The sequence below is a fragment of the Oncorhynchus nerka genome, linkage group LG27 (assembly GCF_034236695.1).
Source record: "Oncorhynchus nerka isolate Pitt River linkage group LG27, Oner_Uvic_2.0, whole genome shotgun sequence".
NCBI classification, from domain to species: domain Eukaryota; kingdom Metazoa; phylum Chordata; class Actinopteri; order Salmoniformes; family Salmonidae; genus Oncorhynchus; species Oncorhynchus nerka.
This window is the reverse complement of record NC_088422.1, coordinates 75805157-75824602: the sequence shown is the minus strand read 5'-3', so window position 1 is coordinate 75824602 and position 19446 is coordinate 75805157. Positions and strand designations below refer to the sequence as shown.

Genomic DNA, 19446 nt, shown 5'->3' with positions numbered 1-19446 from the left:
TCAGAGAATCTAACCGAGGGACAGAGACCAAGGGAATATGAGTGATAAGACTACATTATACAGACAGGTCAGAGAATCTAATCGAGGGACAGAGACCAAGGGAATATGAGTGATAAGACTACATTATACAGACAGGTCAGAGAATCTAATTGAGGGACAGAGACCAAGGGAATATGAGTGATAAGACTACAATACAGACAAGTCAGAGAATCTAATCAAGGGACAGAGACCAAGGGAATATGAGTGATAAGACTACATTATACAGACAGGTCAGAGAATCTAATCAAGGGACAGAGACCAAGGGAATATGAGTGATAAGACTACATTATACAGACAGGTCAGAGAAATCCATTCGATCAATGCAAATGGAGACCGTGGCAAACGGGTCAGTTAGCATTGTGTGCTACTTGAGAAGCTGCAAGACATTAAGTAAACTGAAAATTACGTCCACACATTCCAAATCTGACAGTATATATTGCATCACCCACCTACACCTAGGACATCAAACCAGACTGACAGTTTTCTAGGTCAAACTAACATCTAGACTTCAGTTGAAGAGGAGTGGAGTTGGGTTGCCATCAAGGGAGATGTTTCAAAATGGCAATCCTAGTGGAAAAGTACGCTAGCAGTAAAACTAATCACTGACTCGAATCGCAACGCCAACTTGAATCATGTGCAAGCCTGACCACACCAAGATTCCTCTTCCTCTTTTTTAAAAGTAGTGTTTAGTGAGCTTGGGAAGTGTCCATGGCACGGAGCAGTCAGACAGATGGCACAGAATGTGTCACCCCATTAAGGCTCTAACTGGGGCCTGACAAGCAGGCAGCGCTCCCACCGACGAGCTCTGAACGTCTCCACACTAAACTGTCAACGGGAGAACTGCTGTGATATATTCAAGTGCTTTCCTCTCTCTTCCCCCCTCTCTTCCTTTTCCAAAGATGAGCAGGGAGATGAGTGCAGTGCAAAATCAGCTTAGATCTGATTGAATCAGTACAACCTGGCCTATTCTTTTGGTATCGGTTTGCACACACATACTGAAACATCTTCTGGCTGCTGGAAGCCCATCTACTTTGCTTCTCATTTTGGGACATTTTCCTGGGCTAACCAGGAGATCCTCTCCACTACAGAAAAATAGAATCCTTCTGCAATCCCCATCTCTCCTGTAGCTACCTCTGTCTCCATGCTCTGCAGCTCCATAACTGTCTTTGACCGATGAGAAAAACAGGTTTCTTCAGGTCATAATGCTAAGATTGTATGAGTGAACAAATAAACTGAAGTTAATCATGACATCCAAACACAGTACAATCTCTGTGCATGTCAGAAGCAGAAGATAAAACACAATTCTATGTTGTGGACTTTATCTTAGTACTCCAAGACTTAGGCTCCCAAGCAGCACCTTGTTAAAATGCCAAACGCGCAGGACTTGAGGCGGCAGCTTATGGCCACTTGAAATAAACACAATCAGGCCTTGTGAGGATGAGGAGGAAATCCGTCCTCATCCCAAGCAGAGACCCTGAGTTGACCCATGAACGGCCCCTTGTTAATTCTAATGGGTCACAAAGCTCTGGCCAGGCTCCACTGACGCCTCTAATCAAAGGCTACACTGGGCCATTAGAGTGAGCTTCAAAGTGGCCCGCTGCTTCATTACATTACACAACTGCAGAGGATAGATTTCATTCCCTGCCGTTCCCTGAGCTGTCAGTGTTAAGGGGCGCCATAAACAGCCGCATACCTAAATCGCCTTGTTAAGAGGAATCATTAGAGCGAAAGCCACAATAAATAATGACTAATATCAGCTTACTCTGAAACATCTCTAATGGGCTCTAAATGAGGGCTGTGGCAGGAGGACAGGCAGGCAGCACTAGCAGAACACTGATCAGCTTACTCTGAAACATCTCTAATGGGCTCTAAATGAGGGTTGTGGCAGGAGGACAGGCAGGCAGCACTAGCAGAACACTGATCAGCTTACTCTGAAACATCTCTAATGGGCTCTAAATGAGGGCTGTGGCAGGAGGACAGGCAGGCAGCACTAGCAGAACACTGATCAGCTTACTCTGAAACATCTCTAATGGGCTCTAAATGAGGGCTGTGGCAGGAGGACAGGCAGGCAGCACTAGCAGAACACTGATCAGCTTACTCTGAAACATCTCTAATGGGCTCTAAATGAGGGTTGTGGCAGGAGGACAGGCAGGCAGCACTAGCAGAACACTGATCAGCTTACTCTGAAACATCTCTAATGGGCTCTAAATGAGGGCTGTGGCAGGAGGACAGGCAGGCAGCACTAGCAGAACACTGATCAGCTTACTCTGAAACATCTCTAATGGGCTCTAAATGAGGGCTGTGGCAGGAGGACAGGCAGGCAGCACTAGCAGAACACTGATCAGCTTACTCTGAAACATCTCTAATGGGCTCTAAATGAGGGCTGTGGCAGGAGGACAGGTAGGCAGCACTAGCAGAACACTGATCAGCTTACTCTGAAACATCTCTAATGGGCTCTAAATGAGGGCTGTGGCAGGAGGACAGGCAGGCAGCACTAGCAGAACACTGATCAGCTTACTCTGAAACATCTCTAATGGGCTCTAAATGAGGGCTGTGGCAGGAGGACAGGCAGGCAGCACTAGCAGAACACTGCACACTGTTTGATGAAGTGTCTGTAGTGGACAGTATATCAACATGAATGAAAGGCCTCTACGTCGTCTGGCTTGCCAGTACCGAGGAGACCTGTTGACATCGGAAGGTTAGAATGAGGTGGCTGCTGCAGCACCGAGGGGGGTGGGTAGGAGGATGTTTTTCTGTCCGACCGGCAGCAACATGCCACGGAGCTGCTCCAGTTTCCTGATTCTCAACACGAAGAAAAGCCAGAGAGAGGTTTGGCTCCAGCCTCGAGCATGTCATGCTTTTCAGGGTCTAAACTTATAGAGAGACGAGTCTTGGCTGCTGAAGCTGTTATCACTCATCTGGTACACATCAAGAGCTCCATTTTGTGTATTAAACCATGGCATGGTGAAATAACCACTTCTTCTCACATCAAGTTGGCAGCTAACATGGAGTGTTCAGCCACTTTCCCATTCCTTGTGTGTATCGATCTGCCAACTTCAGTCGATCTCTAAACAGTGAACATATATTTTGACTCTATGGTAGCTATGAAGGCAATCTGACAGAACACTAATATCCCATCTTTGAATATCCAACAAAGCATCATCGTTGTCACTGAAAAGGTTAACTCATGAAAACTCCTATTGCTGGTGTGCTTGTTTAAGGGTAATATTTGAATCAATAATGAGTTTAATGAACAGTATGGGGAAGGGAGGGTCAGAATCAGAGGTGTATTCACTAGGAACCAAACAGAAGAACATCTACCAAAATGGAGAGGGACTACCTGAACCTGTCCAATAAGAAACTTATTTTAGTCCCCCCCCAAAAAAAATTGTTGCAAAATGTTACCCTACCGTGTGCGCTAATGAATACAGCCTAGGGCTCACCTTCAGGGGGACTCTTATTCTGGTTGTTCCACACCACTAGCAGCTTGGCCAAGCTGGGAACCTTGGAGATCTCAGTGATGACCCGGAAGAGGCTCTCGATACGGTCGTAGGTCAGCACCACAGCAGTGAATCCTGGGGACCTCGGTGGGATGAGAGGCAGGAACAGAGGGCTGTTCACACTCGACCACTTCTACAGAGGACAAGAGACCAAAAAGGTTAGTCACTCTCTCCTACAATGCAGACGTATGCCTTCATCTGTCTGCCATCCTGGCCCGCGTCACATTTTCCATCGTGATTTAAACATGCCATTTCATTTCTTGATTCAGCAATAATGTCACCTGCAGTGATTTCCAGACAATGGTTTTTACTAGGGAACAGGAATCATCTATTAATTCATTTGAAAGATGAATAGACTCACAAAAGGGAATGCCAAGCACCCAGTGTGAAGTGATCTGGAATGCCAAGCACACTATAAAAAACGAGCGGTAGCTGAGCTGCTTCAGGAGCACAGCTTAGAGAGTGTGTAAGACGGAGACAAAGAGCTCCAACCTCATCTCAGGTACATGTGTAAGTTGCGTCCACACACTGACTTGGAAGTCTTGGCCTCTCCTGCTGTTTCTACACTGCTGCTTTGGGATGTTATAAGTGATGTTTTGTCATGAAGCTCTAGTGAGCTCCATGCAGCAGGGGTCCAGATGAGTTCAAGAGGGGAGGGGGGGGGGACACAGGGTGGAGAGAGGGAAGCAGGGCGATGCAGGCGACTGTGTCAGCGGCTGTCTACTGCCAGTGTGGGACTTGGCTCCTCTTCCTGGCCCCGTCTTAAAATGGCCCGTTAACTCTGGAAGATGCACAGACCCTAGCCTAGATCAAGTGACGCTGTAAAAGAAAATACTGACACGAGGAGGCACACACACACACACGGAGACAGAGAAACACTCAATCCAGACCTCTGAACTAACATATAGACAATTGACATTGAGTAATGCAATTATACAAGAGTAACAATGTCAACATGCGACACGGAGACTCACTGGAGCAGCTTAAAGTGCTCTACAATGCAGGTTCTCTCAACTACAGGGTCAACTTCAACGCTACCGTTCTCTGTTAGCAGGAGCATTATGTTGACTGGATAATATGGTTTTAACCCTTAATTAACTGTCAAACACTACAACAGTAGCATAACTAAATAAAGGAAGTTGCAGCTGACTTAATCAACTGTATAAAAGGCCCCCAAAGCCTCCAGACCTCCACTAGAGACATGTGCTAACCTCATAGGGAGGGATTGGAGATTTGAAATAAAAGTGTGGGCTTCTTGAAGTGCTTCTCTGTTCTGCTGCAGACAGGTGACCACAGACAGACTGGTGTTTCTGTGGCTCTTCCAACGGCGTCCACCATGTCTGTCACCATAAACATGGTCACCTCATATACCCTACATCAGTCAGTCCTCACCAACAAAACAACTCAACTTCTCTGTGGTGGTGACACACTGACATACAAGGAGAGGGGGAAATAATTAAACTAAACACGGTGACACATAAGTGGTGAGATGAAGAGAAGAGGAAAGGGACCACTGAAGTCATTTGTCAGATGACATAAACATGATGAAAGAAAGACAGCCACTTCTCCAATGTTAATTAGTTAAATTGAGTTCACTGCTTACAATGATCAATTTACACAAAACAGGAGCATGCAGCCATTTGGGTGATTTAGGCTACACATTATTGTGGTGATGTTAGGAAAAGTAAATTGATGCAAATCATTGTAAACATCCTCATAATACAACATCGAGAACAACATGGCATTTGAGTGTTTGACAAAGTGTTTTCTCCTCAATAACAAACGATTTCCCAAGGCAAAGTGGAAGTAACAGCAGCTCCGGTGATGACTGGAGGTAGGCCCATCTAGCCAGCAGGGGGCGTTTGATTTGTGTGGTGTGTAGTTTGTATGCGTGATGATTGCATACCAGGGATTAGGAGAAGCAGAGATGGTGCAGCCGTCACATCTTCTCAAGAGTCCTGATATGAGCACATTCACAGTGCAGGCTTCGTCTGCTCTCTACCAGTGAAGGTATCGTCTGGCCAGGTTTCTTGGCCCATTTAACTTTATTGGGATAGGGGGCAGCATTTTCACTTTGGATGAATTGCGTGCCCATAGTGAACTGCCTCCTACTCTGTCCAAGATGGTAATATACAGTGGGGCAAAAAAGTATTTAGTCAGCCACCAATTGTGCAAGTTCACCCACTTAAAAAGATGAGAGGCCTGTAATTTTCATCATAGGTACACTTCAACTATGACAGACAAAATGAGAAAAAACAAATCCAGAAAATCACATTGTAGGATTTTTAATGAATTTATTTGCAAATTATGGTGGAAAATAAGTATTTGGTCACCTACAAACAAGCAAGATTTCTGTCTCTCACAGACCTATAACTTATTCTTTAAGAGGCTCCTCTGTCCTCCACTCATTACCTGTATTAATGGCACCTGTTTGAACTTGTTATCAGTATAAAAGACACCTGTCCACAACCTCAAACAGTCACACTCCAAACTTCACTATGGCCAAGACCAAAGAACTGTCAAAGGACACCAGAAACAAAATTGTAGACCTGCACCAGGCTGGGAAGACAATCTGCAATAGGTAGGCAGCTTGGTTTGAAGAAATCAACTGTGGGAGCAATTATTAGGAAATGGAAGACATACAAGACCACTGATAATCTCCCTCGATCTGGGGCTCCACGCAAGATCTCACCCCGTGGGGTCAAAATGATCACAAGAACGATGAGAAAAAATCCCAGAACCACACGGGGGGGCCTAGTGAATGACCTGCAGAGAGCTGGGACCAAAGTAACAAAGCCTACCATCAGTAACACACTACTACGCCGCCAGGGACTCAAATCCTGCAGTGCCAGACGTGTCGTCCTGCTTAAGCCAGTACATGTCCAGGCCCGTCTGAAGTTTGCTAGAGAGCATTTGGATGATCCAGAAGAAGATTGGGAGAATGTCATATGGTCAGATGAAACCAAAATATAACTTTTTGGTAAAAACTCAACTCGTTGTGTTTGGAGGACAAAGAATGCTGAGTTGCATCCAAAGAACACCATGCCTACTGTGAAGCATGGGGGTGGAAACATCATGCTTTGTGGCTGTTTTTCTGCAAAGGGACCAAGACGACTGATCCATGTAAAGGAAAGAATGAATGGGGCCATGTATCGTGAGATTTTGAGTGAAAACGTGGCTGGGTTTTTCAGCATGACAATGATCCCAAACACACCGCCCGGGCAACGAAGGAGTGGCTTCGTAAGAAGCATTTCAAGGTCCTGGAGTGGCCTAGCCAGTCTCCAGATCTCAACCCCATAGAAAATCTTTGGATGGAGTTGAAAGTCTGTGTTGCCCAGCAACAGCCCCAAAACATCACTGCTCTAGAGGAGATCTGCATGGAGGAATGGGCCAAAATACCAGCAACAGTGTGTGAAAACCTTGTGAAGACTTACAGAAAACGTTTGACCTCTGTCATTGCCAACAAATGGTATATTGTAAGTATTGAGATAAACTTTTGTTATTGACCAAATACTTATTTTCCACCATAATTTGCAAATAAATTCATTAAAAATCCTACAATGTGATTATCTGGATTTTTTCTCTCATTTTGTCTGTCATAGTTGAAGTGTACCTATGATGAACATTACAGGCCTTTCCCATCTTTTTAAGTGGGAGAACTTGCACAATTGGTGGCTGACTAAATACTTTTTTGCCCCACTGTAAGCATATTATTATTAGTATTGGATAGAAAACTCTGAAGTTTCTAACACTGTTTGAATGATGTCTGAGTATAACAGAACTCATATGGCAGGCAAACTTCCAAACAGGAAGTGGAAATTCTGGGGCTGGTTGATTTCCAACTCATCGCCTTTTATTTTATTTATTTATTTCACCTTTATTTAACCAGGTAGGCTAGTTGAGAACAAGTTCTCATTTGCAACTGCGACCTGGCCAAGATAAAGCATAGCAGTGTGAACAGACAACACAGAGTTACACATGGAGTAAACAATGAACAAGTCAATAACACAGTAGGAAAAAAAAGGGAGAGTCTATATACATTGTGTGCAAAAGGCATGAGGAGGTAGGCGAATAATTACAATTTTGCAGATTAACACTGGAGTGATAGATGGTCATGTACAGGTAGAGATATTGGTGTGCAAAAGAGCAGAAAAGTAAATAAATAAAAACAGTATGGGGATGAGGTAGGTATAAATGGGTGGGCTATTTACCGATAGACTATGTACAGCAGCAGCGATCGGTTAGCTGCTCAGATAGCAGATGTTTGAAGTTGGTGAGGGAGATAAAAAGTCTCCAACTTCAGCGATTTTTGCAATTCGTTCCAGTCACAGGCAGCAGAGAACTGGAATGAAAGGCGGCCAAATGAGGTGTTGGCTTTAGGGATGATCAGTGAGACACACCTGCTGGAGCGCGTGCTACGGATGGGTGTTGCCATCGTGACCAGTGAACTGAGATAAGGCGGAGCTTTACCTAGCATGGACTTGTAGATGACCTGGAGCCAGTGGGTCTGGCGACGAATATGTAGCGAGGGCCAGCCGACTAGAGCATACAAGTCGCAGTGGTGGGTGGTATAAGGTGCTTTAGTGACAAAACGGATGGCACTGTGATAAACTGCATCCAGTTTGCTGAGTAGAGTGTTGGAAGCAATTTTGTAGATGACATCGCCGAAGTCGAGGATCGGTAAGATAGTCAGTTTTACTAGGGTAAGTTTGGCGGCGTGAGTGAAGGAGGCTTTGTTGCGGAATAGAAAGCCGACTCTTCATTTGATTTGATTTTCGATTGGAGATGTTTGATATGAGTCTGGAAGGAGAGTTTACAGTCTAGCCAGACACCTAGGTACTTATAGATGTCCACATATTCAGTTGGTGATGCTGGTCAGGCGTGCGGGTGCAGGTAGCGAACGGTTGACCGCATGCATTTGGTTTTACTAGCGTTTAAGAGCAGTTGGAGGCCACGGAAGGAGTGTTGTATGGCATTGAAGCTCGTTTGGAATCGCCCGCAGCAAGAGCAACATCATTGATATATACAGAGAAAAGAGTCGACTCGAGAATTGAACCCTGTGGCACCCCCATAGAGACTGCCAGAGGACCGGACAGCATGCCCTCCGATTTGACACACTGAACTCTGTCTGCAAAGTAATTGGTGAACCAGGCAAGGCAGTCATCCGAAAAACCGAGGCTACTGAGTCTGCCGATAAGAATATGGTGATTGACTGAGTCGAAAGCCTTGGCAAGGTCGATGAAGACGGCTGCACAGTACTGTCTTTTATCGATGGCGGTTATGATGTCGTTTAGTACCTTGAGCGTGGCTGAGGTGCACCCGTGACCGGCTCGGAAACCAGATTGCACAGCGGTGGGATTCGCGGTGGGATTCGAGATGGTCAGTGACCTGTTTGTTGACTTGGCTTTCGAAGACCTTAGATAGGCAGGGCAGAATGGATATAGGTCTGTAACAGTTTGGGTCCAGGGTGTCTCCCCCTTTGAAGAGGGGGATGACTGCGGCAGCTTTCCAATCCTTGGGGATCTCAGACGATATGAAAGAGAGGTTGAACAGGCTGGTAATAGGGGTTGCGACAATGGCGGCGGATAGTTTCAGAAATAGAGGGTCCAGATTGTCAAGCCCAGCTGATTTGTACGGGTCCAGGTTTTGCAGCTCTTTCAGAACATCTGCTATCTGGATTTGGGTAAAGGAGAACCTGGAGAGGCTTGGGCGAGTAGCTGTGCGGGGGTGGGGGGGGCGGAGCTGTTGGCCGAGGTTGGAGTAGCCAGGCGGAAGGCATGGCCAGCCGTTGAGAAATGCTTGTTGAAGTTTTCGATAATCATGGATTTATCGGTGGTGACCGTGTTACCTAGCCTCAGTACAGTGGGCAGCTGGGAGGAGGTGCTCTTGTTCTCCATGGACTTCACAGTGTCCCAGAACTTTTTGGAGTTGGAGCTACAGGATGCAAACTTCTGCCTGAAGAAGCTGGCCTTAGCTTTCCTGACTGACTGCGTGTATTGGTTCCTGACTTCCCTTAACAGTTGCATATCGCGGGGACTATTCGATGCTATTGCAGTCCGCAACAGGATGTTTTTGTGCTGGTCGAGGGCAGTCAGGTCTGGAGTGAACCAAGGGCTGTATCGGTTCTTAGTTCTGCATTTTTTGAACGGAGCATGCTTATCTAAAATGGTGAGGAAGTTACTTTTAAAGAATGACCAGGCATCCTCAACTGACGGGATGAGGTCAATGTCCTTCCAGGATACCCGGGCCAGGTCGATTAGAAAGGCCTGCTCACAGAAGTGTTTTAGGGAGCGTTTGACAGTGATGAGAGGTGGTCGTTTATCCGCTACGGAGCCGCAGTCACAGGCAATGAGGCAGTGATCGCTGAGATCCTGGTTGAAGACAGCGGAGGTGTATTTGGAGGGCCAATTGGTCAGGATGACGTCTATGAGGGTGCCCTTGTTTACAGATTTAGGGTTGTACCTGGTGGGTTCCTTGATGATTTGTGTGAGATTGAGGGCATCTAGCTTAGATTGTAGGACTGCCGGGGTGTTAAGCATATCCCAGTTTAGGTCACCTAACAGAACAAACTCTGAAGCTAGATGGGGGGCGATCAATTCACAAATGGTGTCCAGGGCACAGCTGGGAGCTGAGGGGGGGGGGGTCGGAAGCAGGCAGCAACAGTGAGAGACTTATTTCTGGAGAGAGTAATTTTCAAAATTAGTAGTTCGAACTGTTTGGGTATGGACCTGGAAAGTATGACATTACTTTGCAAGCTATCTCTGCAGTAGACTGCAACTCCTCCCCCTTTTGCAGTTCTATCTTGACTGAAAATGTTATAGTTGGGTATGGAAATCTCCGAATTTTTGGTGGCCTTCCTGAGCCAGGATTCAGACACGGCAAGGACATCAGGGTTAGCAGAGTGTGCTAAAGCAGTGAGTAAAACAAACTTAGGGAGGAGGCTTCTGATGTTGACATGCATGAAACCAAGGCTTTTTCGATCACAGAAGTCAACAAATGAGGGTGCCTGGGGACATGCAGGGCCTGGGTTTACCTCCTATTCACATCCCAGTAAGATATGGATCTGTTCGCACTTCCTACGCCTTCCACTAGATGTTATTGTATATATATGATAACATCCTGAAGATTGATTCTCTACTTAGTTTGACCAGTTTATTCGAACTGGAATATAACTTTTTGAAGTTTGTCCGAGTTCGCCTGGACCGGCGCCAGCTTTTGGACATATGAACTAAACGTGCTAGCAAAAGTAGCTAATTGGACACTAGTAATGGACATTATCGAACAAAACAACGATTTATTGTGGAACTAGGATTCCTGGCACTGCATTCTGATGAAAGATCATCAAAGGTAAGGGAATATTTATGATGTAATTTCGTATTTCTGTTGACTCCAACATGGCGGAGAAATGTTGTGTATTTCTGAGCGAGTCTCAGATTATTGCATGGTATGCTTTTTCCGTAAAGTAAAAAAAAAAATCTGACACAGCGGTTGCATTAAGAACAAGTGTATCTTTAATTATATGTAAAACATGTATCTTTCATCAAAGTTTATGATGAGTATTTCTGTTATATGATGTGACTCTCTGTAATTACTCCGGATATTTTGGAAGCATTTCTGAACATGGCGCCAATGTAAACCGAGATTTGTGGATATAAATATGCATATTATCGAACAAAACATAAATGTATTGTGTAACAGGATGTCCTATGAGTGTCATCTGATGAAGATTATCAAAGGTTAGTGATTAATTTTATCTCTATTTCTGCTTTTGTGACTATCTTTGGCTGGGAAAAATGGCTTTGTGTTTTTTTGGATTTGGTGGTGATCTGACATAAATATGTTGTGTTTTCACTGTAAAACATTTTTAAAAATCGGACACGATGGGTAGATAAACATCTTGTTAATCTTTCATTTGCTGTATTGGACTTGTTAATGCGTGAAAGTTAAATATTTCAAAAAAATATTTTTGAATTTCCCGCACTACCTTCTCAGCGGAATGTTGGGGGTTCCGCTAGCGGAACCTGTGTCCTAGACAACCACTGAACAAGCACCGACTTAGCCTAAATTGAAATGTTAGATGTCCCCTAGAAACCAAAGGTCAAGATAAAAAGTAATCAGTTGCCATCATATGAATATTCATTACTATGCAGGATGTAATTCATTGGACCGAGACCACCCTTGAGCAAACCACGGTGTGTTGTTTAGTCTGCACCAAATTGCGAATAGTGTGTTCACACCATTCCAAACTAAGGGAGAAAACACACCAGAGTTCAGAAGAGGAAAACACTCCAAACCAATCTGATATGAAAGCCCCTTAAGGTACAAAGTCTCCAAACCAATCTGATATGAAAGCCCCTTAAGGTACAAAGTCTCCAAACCAATCTGATATGAAAGCCCCTTAAGGTACAAAGTCTCCAAACCAATCTGATATGAAAGCCCCTTAAGGTACAAAGTCTCCAAACCAATCTGATATGAAAGCCCCTTAAGGTACAAAGTCTCCAAACCAATCTGATATGAAAGCCCCTTAAGGTACAAAGTCTCCAAACCAATCTGATATGAAAGCCCCTTAAGGTACAAAGTCTCCAAACCAATCTGATATGAAAGCCCCCTAAGGTACAAAGTCTCCAAACCTTCAGCCACCTTTCAGAGGCTGAACAGGTGACTACCATGGATTACCCGTTTGGTATCTTACAACTATGCCCACGGCCGAACAAAAAGCATCCCGTCTGTCCCTCCCTAGCCTGAAAACCCTTCTAAAGACACTGCTACTAGCAGAGAGCCTGTGAAATGTGCTTTCAATTATGACCCCGAACGAAGGATACAGAACAGCAGAGAAAAAAAGCTGCTTGATTTATTTAGTGTCCTGTTCCAATTCTGCTCGACGTGTTTCCACTGAATACGTAGAGATAGCACTTCTCTAGCATTGGAACGGTAACAGGTCTGTGGCCCTGCACAATTAACCTCTTGTGAGCAGGGGCTGAGACAGCACACCTAAATGATGACGATTGGTTGGGAAAAAAGGCAGACAAGAGTTTCTGACAGAGAGAGAGGTGGGTAATGTCAAGTGTAACTGTTGATTAACCAACGACCCACTCCGAAAAAAAGGCAACACCGGCTGTGATTGAGCAGTTGGATTGAGTAGAAAGTAATTAGACCGGAGGTCTTGAAGAGCTTTGATTTACTCTGAGAAGCCAAGTGTGGTAAACATATCTTCAGTCAGAGTCAGTGTGACTTGACCAACAGACCAACATAACCTGACTGGCTCACATATCACCAACCATTGGTAGGACAGGGTATGGCTGTCCAATAAGGAGGAACATGGGCCCCCCTTCTCTACCCCACAGACAGACAGAGGAAGGGCGGAGCTGCATGTGGTGTCTTTGGGGACCGCAGCAGATCAGGCTGGGCTGATTAACAGCCCCTGAGAGGTGGTAGCTGAGCCAAGCTGTCTGCATCCCCACACTCCCACAACCACAGAGAGGTTACACACACACTCCTTAAACAGTGTTCTCTCACACATACACAATGATTCAAACACTAAGGCATGTATTTTTCACCACACTGGAGGCATCCTCCCAGTGCAGAACTGCTGACAAACACACTGGCTGTTTCAGCAGTACTTGCTGTTTATCAAGCAGCCAAAGACCACATGTGTGGAGAGAGGGACCTATAAAGAGGAAGCTGTCCTGCCGATACACCGGGAAAGACTTACCAGGGAAAACTGTGTCATATCTGCCACTGAGGGAGTCAGTCACTGTGTTGTGAGGCCAGCACAGTAGTGTCAGGTCACACATCAATACCACACACTGCACACTGCACCCCCATAAATATGACTCGTATGTTTAAGAAGATTCAGTGGTTAACCACAGTAAAAAATACAATAACATTAGTGGTGTAGGCTGGAGGGGCATAGATTATAGCAGGCTCCAATGGAAGACTGAGGTATCCAATCATGTTCAAACATCTAGCCTAAAACGCATCTTTCCACTCTTTAAAGACCTAGCAACTAGAGGATTACTCACCACCACAGGGGGGTTGTTCCACTGTTCGTAGGTGCGGGCAGCATAGGGGTAGATGCGGTCATTGATGATCTGAAGCGTTGTCATGCCGATGGCCTTCATGGAGCTGAAGTAAGCGTCCCAGAACCAGCGGGCCTGAGGAGAACAGAGTTGTTTTGGAGTAAAAACATATGGTCTGGGCCCTGGACAAACATGAACGTGAACACACATTTAGATGGCATCCCAGTGACTGGAGAACAGGAAGGACTGCTCTAGTTGGTTAGAATCTCTAACATCATCTGTCCTACAGCAGGCCAAGGCCTTCTACAGCTCACCTGACTTTCAAAGCACAGGTCAGCCAAATATCAACCTGGCCAGTGGTTCCAACCTCTGTTACTGTACCACCAACTTAATTTTACTCTGCCAGGGGTACCCCTGAAGTACCCCCTCATGTGCATTTTACCAGTAGACCTATGGTCTCATGAGTCTTCTCAAGTACCCCCAGTGGTCCTAGTAAACCTGGTTGGGAACCCCTGCTTAAGTCCCAATGGGACTAATACATGTTCATCCAAGATATATGCAAACTATGTACATATCTACCTTTAGTTGCACATCAAAAATGTATTTAAGTCAATTCACCACCAGTCCATGGTAACAACAAGGAGCATTACGGTGCCCGAGGGGAAGGTGTAGCCCAGAAGTCAATCATATTTCAATGCAGATGTTACTAGTACAACATCCCCAGGCAGCACCCCAGCTTCCCTGGTGCTCCCCACCCACTGATCCATTAAGAGACAGCTATGGAGGGAGGAGCCCATAAGAGTTAATGATCCTTAAAACAGAAATGTCTCCTGCCAGGAGGCGCCATGTCAGTGTGACCCGACTCCACCTCAGCAGGTCCTAGGTGACCCTGAGTGCAGCACTCTTTAACAAGCACATGTTGGAGGTACATACTGGACCCCTCAACTCCAACTGACATTTGACTGGTTAGCCAGAGCACACCCTGGAAACTCAAGATATTAATAGCATATTTGTTGGGTGAGAATTAAGACCCCCAGCTGAAGAAGTTCTCCTCTGTTTGGGATTAGGTGCAGAGGAGGATCAAGCGACGAACAGACAATGGTGCACAAACTACAATTCAGCAAACACAGTAATAGCATAGGGTGCTACAGCTTAGCCAATGAGCCAACCGTTTTGTTAGAGCTGTGGTAGTCTTGGCCTGGCTACAGGGCTCTGTCCTTCCATAGCAGTGGAGCAGCTTGGCCTGGCTACAGGGCTCTGTCCTTCCATAGCAGTGGAGCAGCTTGGCCTGGCTACAGGGCTCTGTCCTTCCATAGCAGTGGAGCAGCAGTGGAGTGGAGCAGCTTGGCCTGGCTACAGGGCTCTGTCCTTCCATAGCAGTGGAGCAGCTTGGCCTGGCTACAGGGCTCTGTCCTTCCATAGCAGTGGAGCAGCTTGGCCTGGCTGGGGCTCTGTCCTTCCATAGCAGTGGCAGCTTGGCCTGTCCTTGTCCTTCCATAGCAGTGGTGCAGCCTGGCTGGGCCTGTCCTTCCATAGCAGTGGAGCAGCTTGGCCTGGGCTCTCTGTCCTTCCATAGCAGTGGAGCAGCTTGGCCTGGCTACAGGGCTCTGTCCTTCCATAGCAGTGGAGCAGCTTGGCCTGGCTACAGGGCTCTGTCCTTCCATAGCAGTGGAGCAGCTTGGCCTGGCTACAGGGCTCTGTCCTTCCATAGCAGTGGAGCAGCTTGGCCTGGCTACAGGGCTCTGTCCTTCCATAGCAGTGGAGCAGCTTGGCCTGGCTACAGGGCTCTGTCCTTCCATAGCAGTGGTGCAGCTTGGCCTGGCTACAGGGCTCTGTCCTTCCATAGCAGTGGAGCAGCTTGGCCTGGCTACAGGGCTCTGTCCTTCCATAGCAGTGGAGCAGCTTGGCCTGGCTACAGGGCTCTGTCCTTCCATAGCAGTGGAGCAGCTTGGCCTGGCTACAGGGCTCTGTCCTTCCATAGCAGTGGAGCAGCTTGGCCTGGCTACAGGGCTCTGTCCTTCCATAGCAGTGGAGCAGCTTGGCAGTGGAGCAGCTTGGCCTGGCTACAGGGCTCTGTCCTTCCATAGCAGTGGAGCAGCTTGGCCTGGCTACAGGGCTCTGTCCCATTCCATAGCAGTGGAGCAGCTTGGCCTGGCTACAGGGCTCTGTCCTTCCATAGCAGTGGAGCAGCTTGGCCTGGCTACAGGGCTCTGCTTCCATAGCAGTGGAGCTGTCCTTCCCATAGCAGTGGAGCAGCTTGGCCTGGCTACAGGGCTCTGTCCTTCCATAGCAGTGGAGCAGCTTGGCCTGGCTACAGGGCTCTGTCCTTCCATAGCAGTGGAGCAGCTTGGCCTGGCTACAGGGCTCTGTCCTTCCATAGCAGTGGAGCAGCTTGGCCTGGCTACAGGGCTCTGTCCTTCCATAGCAGTGGAGCAGCTTGGCCTGGCTACAGGGCTCTGTCCTTCCATAGCAGTGGAGCAGCTTGGCCTGGCTACAGGGCTCTGTCCTTCCATAGCAGTGGAGCAGCTTGGCCTGGCTACAGGGCTCTGTCCTTCCATAGCAGTGGAGCAGCTTGGCCTGGCCTTCCACAGGGCTCTGTCCTTCCATAGCAGTGGAGCAGCTTGGCCTGGCTACAGGGCTCTGTCCTTCCATAGCAGTGGAGCAGCTTGGCCTGGCTACAGGGCTCTGTCCTTCCATAGCAGTGGAGCAGCTTGGCCTGGCTACAGGGCTCTGTCCTTCCATAGCAGTGGAGCAGCTTGGCCTGGCTACAGGGCTCTGTCCTTCCATAGCAGTGGAGCAGCTTGGCCTGGCTACAGGGCTCTGTCCTTCCATAGCAGTGGAGCAGCTTGGCCTGGCTACAGGGCTCTGTCCTTCCATAGCAGTGGAGCAGCTTGGCCTGGCTACAGGGCTCTGTCCTTCCATAGCAGTGGAGCAGCTTGGCCTGGCTACAGGGCTCTGTCCTTCCATAGCAGTGGTGCAGCTTGGCCTGGCTACAGGGCTCTGTCCTTCCATAGCAGTGGAGCAGCTTGGCCTGGCTACAGGGCTCTGTCCTTCCATAGCAGTGGAGCAGCTTGGCCTGGCTACAGGGCTCTGTCCTTCCATAGCAGTGGAGCAGCTTGGCCTGGCTACAGGGCTCTGTCCTTCCATAGCAGTGGAGCAGCTTGGCCTGGCAGGGCTTGGCAGTGGAGCAGCTTGGCCTGGCTACAGGGCTCTGTCCTTCCATAGCAGCTTGGCCTGGCTAGGGCTCTGTCCTTCCATAGCAGTGGAGCAGCTGGGCTCTGTCCTTCCATAGCAGTGGTGCAGCTTGGCCTGGCTACAGGGCTCTGTCCTTCCATAGCAGTGGAGCAGCTTGGCCTGGCTACAGGGCTCTGTCCTTCCATAGCAGTGGAGCAGCTTGGCCTGGCTACAGGGCTCTGTCCTTCCATAGCAGTGGAGCAGCTTGGCCTGGCTACAGGGCTCTGTCCTTCCATAGCAGTGGAGCAGCTTGGCCTGGCTAGGGCTCTGTCCTTCCATAGCAGTGGAGCAGCTGGCCTGGCTACAGGGCTCTGTCCTTCCATAGCAGTGGAGCAGCTTGGCCTGGCTACAGGGCTCTGTCCTTCCATAGCAGTGGAGCAGCTTGGCCTGGCTACAGGGCTCTGTCCTTCCATAGCAGTGGAGCAGCTTGGCCTGGCTACAGGGCTCTGTCCTTCCATAGCAGTGGAGCAGCTTGGCCTGGCTACAGGGCTCTGTCCTTCCATAGCAGTGGAGCAGCTTGGCCTGGCTACAGGGCTCTGTCCTTCCATAGCAGTGGAGCAGCTTGGCCTGGCTACAGGGCTCTGTCCTTCCATAGCAGTGGAGCAGCTTGGCCTGGCTACAGGGCTCTGTCCTTCCATAGCAGTGGAGCAGCTTGGCCTGGCTACAGGGCTCTGTCCTTCCATAGCAGTGGAGCAGCTTGGCCTGGCTACAGGGCTCTGTCCTTCCATAGCAGTGGAGCAGCTTGGCCTGGCTACAGGGCTCTGTCCTTCCATAGCAGTGGAGCAGCTTGGCCTGGCTACAGGGCTCTGTCCTTCCATAGCAGTGGAGCAGCTTGGCCTGGCTACAGGGCTCTGTCCTTCCATAGCAGTGGAGCAGCTTGGCCTGGCCACAGGGCTCTGTCCTTCCATAGCAGTGGAGCAGCTTGGCCTGGCCACAGGGCTCTGTCCTTCCATAGCAGTGGTGCAGCTTGGCCTGGCCACAGGGCTCTGTCCTTCCATAGCAGTGGTGCAGCTTGGCCTGGCTACAGGGCTCTGTCCTTCCATAGCAGTGGTGCAGCTTGGCCTGGCTACAGGGCTCTGTCCTTCCATAGCAGTGGAGCAGCTTGGCCTGGCTACAGGGCTCTGTCCTTCCATAGCAGTGGTGCAGCTTGGCCTGGCTACAGGGCTCTGTCCTTCCATAGCAGTGGTGCAGCTTGGCCTGGCTACAGGGCTCTGTCCTTCCATAGCAGTGGTGCAGCTTGGCCTGGCTACAGGGCTCTGTCCTTCCATAGCAGTGGAGCAGCTTGGCCTGGCTACAGGGCTCTGTCCTTCCATAGCAGTGGAGCAGCTTGGCCTGGCTACAGGGCTCTGTCCTTCCATAGCAGTGGAGCAGCTTGGCCTGGCTACAGGGCTCTGTCCTTCCATAGCAGTGGAGCAGCTTGGCCTGGCTACAGGGCTCTGTCCTTCCATAGCAGTGGAGCAGCTTGGCCTGGCTACAGGGCTCTGTCCTTCCATAGCAGTGGAGCAGCTTGGCCTGGCTACAGGGCTCTGTCCTTCCATAGCAGTGGAGCAGCTTGGCCTGGCTACAGGGCTCTGTCCTTCCATAGCAGTGGAGCAGCTTGGCCTGGCTACAGGGCTCTGTCCTTCCATAGCAGTGGTGCAGCTTGGCCTGGCTACAGGGCTCTGTCCTTCCATAGCAGTGGAGCAGCTTGACCTGGCTACAGGGCTCTGTCCTTCCATAGCAGTGGAGCAGCTTGGCCTGGCTACAGGGCTCTGTCCTTCCATAGCAGTGGAGCAGCTTGGCCTAGTGTTTTTGTTGCCGTATGGTCCACCGAGAGCTCTCAGCAGCACATGAGAAGGAACCAGACCCCACTCCACACCCTTAGTCCCCTTTAACACTGGAGAAATACAAAAACAGCGTTTATTTTTATGGAGGGGGTGAGGAGTATTCAAAAAGACTTTCTAATCTCAGGGGAACCCAACGGCCCATAAATCAGCCAGTGATGAAAGTTTCCTTTCCGACCGGGAGGCAAAAAGCAAACTGCTCCGGCCGCTCCGCCCCCTCCCAGCGCCTGCAGGAATTTTTATGAGGGAAGAAGAGACGGAGTCACAGCAGAGAAAAAGGGCAGAGGGGTCTGTTTCACTGCAACACTGTCGTTCCCTTCCTCTAACATACGACGCTGGGCATAAGAGGCTGAATTCTCTTTGAGGTGTTCTTGGACTTGGACCATAAACAAAATCAATCAAATGTATTTATATAGCCCTTCTTACATCAGCTGATGTCACAAAGTGCTGTACAGAAACCCAGCCTAAAACCCCAAACAGCAAGCAATGCATGTGTAGAAGCACAGTGGCTAGGAAAAACTCCCTAGAAAGGCTAGAACCTAGGAAGAAACCTAGAGAGGAACCAGGCTATGAGTGGTGGCCAGTCCGCTTCTGGCTGTGCCAGGTGGATATTATAACAGTACATGGCCAAGATATTGAAAAGTTCATAGATGACCAGCAGGGTCAAACAATAATAATCACAGTGGTTGTAGAGGTTGCAACAGGTCAGCACCTCAGGAGTAAATGTCAGTTGGCTTTTCATAGCTGATCATATCAGTTTTGAATTGATGGATTTGGCTAATCTTTGCTACTGCAACTAAAATAAACGTAATTACGTGCACCTCTTAATAA

The 19446-nt window shown here is 48.3% G+C and overlaps 1 protein-coding gene across 2 annotated transcripts in view; it reads right to left on the bottom strand.

The window, feature by feature from the left end:
* Positions 1-19446, bottom strand: part of LOC115112435 (exostosin-2) — a 30737-nt gene that overhangs the window by 4504 nt on the left and 6787 nt on the right. For both annotated transcript variants that reach the window (XM_029639499.2, XM_029639498.2), the window contains 2 exons: positions 13562-13693; positions 3483-3672 (listed from right to left, as the gene is read on the bottom strand). In XM_029639499.2, coding sequence (XP_029495359.1) covers positions 3483-3672; positions 13562-13693 — 322 coding nt within the window. The remainder of the gene's footprint in view (positions 1-3482; positions 3673-13561; positions 13694-19446) is intronic.